The 8,810-nt window shown below is 50.4% G+C and overlaps 1 protein-coding gene across 3 annotated transcripts in view; it reads right to left on the reverse strand.

The window, feature by feature from the left end:
- Positions 1-1,018: 1,018 nt before the first annotated feature.
- The window catches only part of Ccdc69 (coiled-coil domain containing 69), a 26,634-nt gene continuing 18,842 nt past the window's right edge, over positions 1,019-8,810 (reverse strand). The window contains exons 3-8 of one of the 3 annotated variants that reach the window (XM_050157772.1): positions 5,805-5,878; positions 4,143-4,244; positions 3,589-3,708; positions 2,454-2,551; positions 2,223-2,310; positions 1,019-1,843 (exon numbers count right to left, since the gene is read on the reverse strand). In XM_050157772.1, coding sequence (XP_050013729.1) covers positions 2,259-2,310; positions 2,454-2,551; positions 3,589-3,708; positions 4,143-4,244; positions 5,805-5,878 — 446 coding nt within the window. In that variant the 3' untranslated portion in view covers positions 1,019-1,843; positions 2,223-2,258. Of the gene's footprint in view, positions 1,844-2,222; positions 2,311-2,453; positions 2,552-3,588; positions 3,709-4,142; positions 4,245-5,804; positions 5,879-6,277; positions 6,439-8,810 lie in introns of those variants that run through there. The other 2 variants (XM_050157774.1, XM_050157771.1) reach the window with 2 other exon arrangements.

The raw sequence follows: 8,810 nt of genomic DNA on the forward strand, positions 1-8,810 counted from the left end.
TAGTGGGCGAGGGCCAAGGGCGAGAGATAGATATGCCATGCAGACAGAGCTTGGGTGTAGAGTTTATTAAGAGAAGGGTAAAGGGGAGGGGAGAGAGAGAGAGGAGGGAGGGAGAGGGAGAGAGGCAAAGACCTGCTTGCAGCAGGAAGACAGTGGGAGTAGGTGGGACTTGCATCTTAAAGGGAACTTTGCACCTGTGTACAGTCAGGGACCTGCTTGTCACCCGCAGAGGGCTGATGCACTGTGCCAGGTTCCCAAGGGGCAGGGCCAAGGTGTGCCTGGATGCTAACAGCCCCTGCAGGCACCTGCACCCAGAGGCATGAGCACAGACACAGAAGAGAAAACAAGCATCTTTTAAAAAGTGCATAAGGCCCTTACTGCAGCCCACCAGAGGTGACCCTTTTGACAAATTCAGTATAAGAAAATGATCTGTTCAAAGACGGCTATACAAGGTATTTCAATTAGAATTGTAGGGTGGCTTAGGATGTGAAACTATCTAAATATGCCACACCAGTGCTTCTCAACCCTCCTGATGCTGAGATGCAGGATATCTGATATATGACCCCAAGGCCCACAGGTTGAGAACCACTGCCCTACACTGAAGAAACTGTGAGACACACTTTCCAAGAACATAGCATGTAAGAGGATTAGCATGTCCTGACAAACATGATTTGAATATGACATGTCCCCCATAGGTTCACATGATTGGAACACATGGTCCCAAGGTGGTGGCCCTGTTTGGGACTGTTTTAGAACTTCCAGGTCACGTCCTTGCTGGAGGAAGTATGTTGCTGAGGGTGGGCCTTCAGGCTTAATAGCCTTGCTCTCCTTCCTGACTGATGACATCACGTGACAGGCAGACCTCATGCTCCTGCCACTATGATGATGAACGCTATCCCCTTGGGACCCTGGGACCCTGGGTCGCAATCAGCCCTTCCTCCCTTCGGTTGCTTTTGTCAGCGAGTTTCACCACCGCAGCGGACAACGCAGAATGAAATACATCCTTACTGAGAAGAACGTGAAAACAAAGTTTTATTTTTAACAAAAAGATTTAATTTTCACATTAAGACCTCAGCTGCACATGCTTAAAAACATTCACAATGCTGAGCACGGCAGCAAATTCAGCTCTTCTTCCCGCTGGGTGTGGCGGCGCATGCACCGTTTGTTCCCAGAGCGCAGGAGGCTGAGGCGCGGCGGTTTTGAGTTCAAAGTTAGGCTACGTGGCGAGACCCCATCTCAACAAAAACAATACTGTATTCCTTTTCCTCGGACCAGGTGTCTTTCACAGTTTTTCTCCGAGTGAGAATTACGGGTGTGGTTAGAAGACCTTGGATGGGTCCGTGAGTTGCCTGTAAAGCTGATGATCGGGGAGCGGGGACTGTCCCCTTTGTCAGATGGTCAAAGTGGCGCCAGCTGCCATGGGAGAAGTCTTGGATGCCCTCATAAGTACCGGATGGGGGCTGTAACTGTACTTGCTTGTTCTCTGGGCCAACTAAGGGAAGGCACTTCTTGGGTGATGCTGGTGGCCAAACCTCCGCCACCAGTGTTGTTACCTATACACATCTGCTCCTGCCCACCTAGTCCGCCCTGGGAGAAGAATGGAGTCTTGCCCACTTCTCCACAGACCTTGGAGGGAGTGGTGAGTCTGGGAGCCACGGTGGGTCCAGGGCCTGTGTCTATATGATGAGGATAGAGGCCTCTGAGGTGCAGCAGAAGGCAGGGTAAGATGGAGGAGGCACAGGCCCCAAGGACTCAGACGGTTCAGTGGCTCCTCCGTCTGCTGCAGCAGTGGCCGTTTTGTGACTCCTTCTCCAGGTCCTGAAGTAGATCTTTCTGGAACTGCCTGTGGTACCGACAAGAGCAGGGAGCCTGAACCAACCATTCCCTCAGGGATCATTCCTGAGGCAAGCATGTGGGGAGGGGGTGTGACACCAACTTTCCCAAGGTGTTCCCCCCATCACTCCCCTCCTTACTGCCTGTATGTAAGGGGTGTTCTAGTTGTTGACCAAGTGCCAAATCCCCACAGGTGGAGCTCTGGGTGGCCCCAGGCCGAGCCTCACACCTCACTGGGTCACCTTAGGTGACATGGAGTTTGTGTTTCAGTTTCCTCATAAGCAAAAGGGGATAACAGGACCTAGCTCTTAGGATCCAGAGCAGGATCCCACCAGAGACTAGGTCACGTATTCAACTGCCCATGTCATGGGACATCAGCGCTCACTTACAAAGCTTCAGGACCGATTCATTCCACGCATGCCTGCTCAGGTGGACTGTTTCCTGTTTCCTCTTTCTCTGGTTGAGAAACTGGACTTCCTGACTCCCAAGGAAAGAGGAGTCATGTTCCCAAGACAGGACCTGGGCCCACTTGTCCATCCAGTCCCCAGGCTCTTCCGGGTCCCGCCCAGCTGGAAGTTCTGGCAGAAGGTTGGGAGTGGGAGAAAGGGGATGGTGGCTACCTTGACACGGTCAGCCTGTTCCCAGCTTGGAACTGAAGGTCCTCAACCTCCTGCCGCAGGGTGGTGTTTTTCAGGGCTAATATTAGATTTTTTTCTTTCTGAAACAAACCGAGAAGGAGCGTGGAAAGCTGTTTCACTCACTCGGCACAGTGGGTACCCTCGCCTCTCCCCCGACACTGCTTCTTTCTAGCTAGCCCTTCACTTTATGGAGCAAGCTGCCAACTGGAAACAAGGCCAGAGTTAAGGTGGAATTGTTGACTCGACCTTTGCTATTGGAGAGTGTAAAAAACAAAACCAGTGCTGGTAAGGCTGGCTCAGCAGGGCCTGGGGAGATGGCTCAGTGCTTAAGAGCACTGGCTGCTCATGCCAAGGACCCAGGTTTGATTCCCAGTGCCACCTCAAGACTTCTTATAACTGTCTGTAACTCTTGCAGGGAATCCAACACCCTCTCTGGGCCCCTGTGGGTACTGCATACATGTGGTGCACATGTATGCATGTAGGCAAAACATTCACACACATAAATCTTAAACAAACAAAAAAAAAGGTTGAAAAATGGCTCAGGGTGTAAAAGGCGTTTTCTGCCATGCTGGACAACCTGCATTCAATCCTAGCAACCCGCATGGTGAAAGGAGAGAACTTACTCTTGCAAACTGTCATCTGCCCTCTTCTGCATGCGTGCCATGCACACGCCCACCCATATGTACACAAAATCAATCAATCTAATAAAATCCCAAAGAAACCAATTCTGCATTGTTCCAGGGTTCTGAGGCCCTGGGTCTTTGAAAGATCTCAGTTCCCCAGCTCTACCGTTGATGAGGCTAGCCTCCTCTGCCTGCCTGACCTATGGGCCTCACCTCCTTCCTCAGCCCCTGCCTGCAGTGTAACAGCTGCCACTCCTTCTGAGGAGCAGGGGTTGCTGGGGCCCCAGTGCTGCCCTAGTTACAGCAACCCAAGGGCCCAAGAAAAGACAGGAGTCAGGTGACAAGGAGCTGCTGCCTGACCCAGACCAGACTCCTGGCAGGAACAGCAGAGACAAGCTGTCAGGAGTGGGTTGGGGGGTGAGGGGCGGGGTGTGGGGTAAGCCGGAACTGGAAATGTCCAGAAAGTGGCAGCGTGCTGCCTGCCCAGCACTGACCAGCATCTCTAGCAGAAGAAGCTGCTTCTCCAGCTCATGGATTCGCTCATTCTTCATCTCAATAACATGGTGCAAACTCTCAAGCTCTTGCTCCCAGAACGGGCCAGGGCTCCCATAGTCCTTGAGAAGAACACAGAGGGACCCCGTCAATCAGCAGGCAGTGAGGGACGTGGGTCTCCCCTGCCCCCCTCCCCATCCTGCCAGCGGCTCACTGCACTGGTCTGGCGTGATCTCCCTTTCACAGCCAAGGCTGCATTTCTCTCATCCCCCCAGGGGCCCTTTTGGAGGCCTGTGTCTTCTGGGCACACAGTGTGGTTCAGTAGGCTGACGCGCTATCTTGCGTCAGGTTTGCTGGTTGCCCCAAGTTCCCTCTGAACCCATAGATCTGTGTGCTCCACCATCTGTGTGCCTCTCTTGGTATGAATTGAGGCCCCTCTTGCTGCTGGGCTCTTTGTGAGGGGTGTGGTTCAGGATTGAGGCCTGTCCTCTATGTTTGTCTACCCATGACCTCCCCACAGCACCAAGGATAAGGCCAGCCAGGATTCTGCACCCACCTGGATGTGGTTCTTATAGAGCTGGCTAAGGATGGACCCTTCCACCTTGTTCATCTGGGCTTGAATGGCCTCCTGTGATGAGGCCAGCATTGCACAGGAGTTCTGGAGGAGGGAGCAGGAAGCAAAGAGCTTGACTTGTCAAGGTGATTCTCTTTACATCAGTTAAAAGGGAAGGACTGGGGCCCTTCAGTGTGCTTCTGGCCTGTATCATACACCGCCCAGCAGAGCAGGTTGAACCCACAGCTACTGGGATTTGAAACATCCCAGCCCCACCTCTCACTGTATAGCCTTTCATGGCTCTTGGGATGCTTAACTGATAACTTGACAGGATCTAGAATCATCCAAGAGATGGATGCCTGTGAGAATGTTTCTAGATCGGGTTCACTGAGGTCTGGGTGGCACCATGCCATAGGCTGGGGTCCTGGACTGAATAAAAAGAACAGAGCGAGCTGAGCATCACGGCTCATCGCTTCTCTGCTTCCTGACCGTGGGTGCAACATGACCGGCTGCCACACCTTCCCACCATGATGGAATGACTCAAACCACGACCCATTGTGAACTCTTCCTTCCCTAAGTTGTTTCTTGTCACATATTTGACCACAGTAGTGAGAAGAGTTACTACTGTCCCTACACTCTTGGGATGACGTCATGGTTATCTCAGACCAAAGTCAACCTACATTCAAAGCTCAGCCATGCTGTGCTCTATGTGGTTCTCATCCTCCACTTCTGTCTGTGCAGGGGCTCAGCATCACACCGTACCCCCAGTCTCAGGGCACGTTCTCTGTACTTTTCCCCTGACAGAGATCTTCTCAGCCATTCCCTTTGTGACAGAGGCCAACCTCTTCCTATACTCCTAGGCTCGGTCCCTCCCTATGGCCCTTGCTCACCCCTGGCCTTCCTACAACTCTGGAATCCTGGACTTCCTTAGACACCTTCTTTTCTTCCCTTCCTCTATGCTTTTGAGCAGGTAGCTTGATGCTGCTGAGGGCTTCCCTTTACTGAAGGATCCTAAGCATCTTCCGGGCTTAGACCCCATCCCTCTGAGAAGTCTTTCTGAACATCTGCTTTCAGGACACTGCCATTCCTGAACCCTCATGATGCCATCCCCAAGATCCTTCTGATAGTCTTTCATTTCTGCTGCTATGTGATAAAACATCCCAACACAGCCGGGCGGCGGTGGCGCATGCCTTTAATCTCAGCACTTGGGAGGCAGAGGCAGGCGGATCTCTGTGAGTTCAAGGCCAGCCTGGTCTACAAGAGCTAGTTCCAGGACAAGCACCAAAGCTACAGAGAAACCTAGTTTCGAAAAACCAAAAAAAAAAAAAAAAAAAAAAAAAAAAAAAAAAAAAAAAAAAAAAAAAAAANAAAAAAAAAAAAAAAAAAAAAAAAAAAGACACACATATAGGCAAAAACTTACACATAAAATAATAATGAAATAAATTACCGTCCAAACCCCACAAAACAGGTGATGCCATACAAAAGGAGGGCAACCCTGATAGCATGCCAAGTCCCCTCAACCAACCATTTGGTCAGGATATATAAAAAACAAGCACCCTAGTCCCCCTTAACCTACTGGCATCATTTTGGCCGCTTTGGAGCTCCATGTGGCTCCCCCTTGCCATTGTCCCACTAACCCAACCCAAATGACCAGGTTCTTCTCACCTGCAATGAGGCTTTGGCCTCTTGGACGGAGACACTGGAGGAGTCTTTCTCCCGTGCACTTGACGTCTGCAGGGCTGTGAAGACAGGAGATCCCTATAAACTCAAAAACTTTCTACAAAACCTCTGCCAAGTTCCTTAAGGTCTACAAGGTGCTGATGATCACCCCGGGGCCCACTGGACCCAGGAGCCGTGCAATGGTCTTCATCTGTCTCTTTCAGGAGCTTCATCTTCTCTCAGGAGCCGTGCTGGTTGTATTATCAACTAAATACAACCTAGAGTCACTTAAGAAGAGAGAACCTTGCCAGATGGTGGTGGTGCTTGCCTTTAATCCCAGCTCTTGGGAGGCAGAGGCAGGCGAATCTCTGTGAGTTCGAGACCAGCCTGGTCTACAGAGAGAGTTCCAGGACAGGCTACAAAAGCCACAGAGAAACCCTGTCTCGGAAAAAAAAAAAAAAAAAAAAAGAAGAGAGAACCTTGCAGATGGTGGTGGTGCTCGCCTTTAATCCCAGCTCTTGGGAGGTAGAAGCAGGTGGATCTTTGCATTAGAGGCCAACCTGGTCTACAGAGTTGAGTTCCAGGACAGTCAGGGCTACACAGAGAAACCCTGTCTTGAAAAACTAAAAAGAAAAAGAAAAGAAAAAGAAAATGGAACCTCAATTGAGGAACTGCTCAGGTCAGATTGACCTGTGGTATATCCTGTGGACCATTGCCCTGACTACTAATTGATATGGGAGGCTCAGCCCACTGTGGTCTGGCAGGAGGCTTGGGCTATTGTAAGAGGCTGAGCATGGTCAGATGAGAGCCAGGAAGCAGGCTGGCAATCAGTATTCTCCCGTGGGTCCTGTCTCCAGGTTTCTGTCTGATTTCCCTCAGTGATGGAGTGTGACCTGGAAGTGTCAGTCAAATAAACCCTTTCCTCTCCAAACTGCTCCTGGTCAGTCTGCATCACAGCAACAGAAAGGAAGCAGGACCAGAGTCAGAGACCTTCGAGGGGCTTCACAAATCCCTGGGGAACAGAAAGGTCCTATCCTGGGGGAACAGTGGGCACTCAGGTGTCCCTGAGGCTCAGCCACAAGGACCCTGCAGCAGGGATGCTGCAGGAGGACCTGCGGTGCCCTGATCCTGCAGCAGGCCTGGGGAAAGAAAGGCATGCAGCTGAAGCTGTGCCGTAAAGTCACAAAAAGAACAGGGCATCTGTGGTAGGAATCCCCGTAGTCCTCCTGCCTTCCCTTCTTCAAGACTGAGAGATGGTGAGACATGAGGACACGTGATTAAAGTTTATCGCTTCAGCTGTGAGGTGGGGCCAAGAAGTTCTATCAGGTTGTCTCTACGGGCAGGGTCCAGGGGAAAGAGCCCTGCCAGGTCTTCCCAGATGGGCAGTGCAGGGCACTGGAGATCCATCCACCCCACTATGAGTCTGGTGAGAGATACCACTCCGCCTTCCCAGAAACCCTCTTGGGAAAATCCCCAGGACCGTCTAATTGATCACTCAGAAATGGCCAATGACCAGGCAGAGAAATGCCACAGGGGTGACTGGGAAGGAAGTTAACCACAGCCAAAGCACCAGAGTCACAGAAAAGAGAGCCTACAGCAAGATACAGGTAATTCTCACCTGTAAACAGTAGTTGGAAGGCTGAGACAGGGGATTACCAGGAGTTCAAAGCCAGCCTAGGTTATACAGTGAGACCTTCTCTCTCTCTCTCTCTCTCTCTCTCTCTCTCTCTCTCTCTCTCTCTCTCTCTCTCTCTCACACACACACACACACACACGACAGCAAGCAAAAACCAGGTGTTTAAACACACGCCTTTAATCCCAGCGCTTGGGAGGCTGAGGCGGGTGGTTCTCAGTGAGTTCCAGGCCAGCCTGCTCTACATGGTAGGTTTCAGGACAGCTAGGGTTACACAGTGACACCCTGTGTAGCCCAAACAATGACAACCACTGATGTAGTATTGTCATACCACCACTATCAGAAAAAATTCCAAATAAATCTTTGTTTGCTTGAGTTAGGGTCTCACTATGATGAGCTGAGTTTGATCCCCAAGACCCATGTAGCAGGAGGAGAGAACTGACTCCTGCGGTTTGTCTTCTGACCCCCCACATGTTGTGGTATGTGTGCACACACCCATACACGTATACACACACATATACACAAATACCATATAAATAAATGCAATATACTTTATAAAAAACAAAAAGAAAAATAGAATTCTGACTACTGGAAGGATCCCCTTTAGGCAATCCCCTTGGGCCCCATAGTGGGTCACTTTGTATCTATATGTTTATTTTACTAAGTATTATTAAGCCAGTGCCCACAGGACGAGCTTTTCCCACATAGCCATGTAGGCAGAGAAGGTAGATTTTAGACAGAACTCGGCAGGATGGACAGAGGCTGAGCAGCAGTTTAGGCTTATGAGGGGGTGCTTCAAGGGGTTCTAATTCTACTGCCAAACATTCTGTGCCAATGTCAATGTTTCAAAAGTTTGAAATTTGTTCAGACCTCTGTCCTAGTTACTATGTTACTGGGAGTGGAAGAAGGCTGGAATGCCTGCGGAGAAGCAAATCTTCATGAAAAGGATCACTTGTAAGAACCAAATCTAGATGCCTAGACTCTCAAGAAGCAAGCAAACCCTTGGGTATTATGGTCTAGACTTGCTTCATTTTTTTATGAGACAGGGCCTCACCTTGTAGCCCAGGCTGGCCTCCAATTCCATCATCCTCCTGCTTCAGCTTTCTGAATGTTGGATTATAGTATGAGCCAAGAAATTCAGCCTGAAGCAGCCTTCCTTTTTGTAGCTGGACTTGGTAACATGCTTGATACAGTATTAAATGAGAAGAACAAGGGCTGGAGAGGGGCTCAGGGTCAGGAGTGCATGCTGCTTTCACAGAGGACCAGAATTCAGTGCCCAGCACCCACTTAGCACAGCTCATAATCACCTGTAACTCCAGCTGCAGGGAATCTGATGCCTCTTCCAGGATCTGAGGGTATTACACACAGAAGACTATATA

Source organism: Alexandromys fortis, unplaced genomic scaffold (genome assembly GCF_014885135.2).
Source record: "Alexandromys fortis isolate MF-2015 unplaced genomic scaffold, M_Fortis_MF-2015_v1.1 scaffold_103, whole genome shotgun sequence".
In the NCBI taxonomy this organism is placed as follows: domain Eukaryota; kingdom Metazoa; phylum Chordata; class Mammalia; order Rodentia; family Cricetidae; genus Alexandromys; species Alexandromys fortis.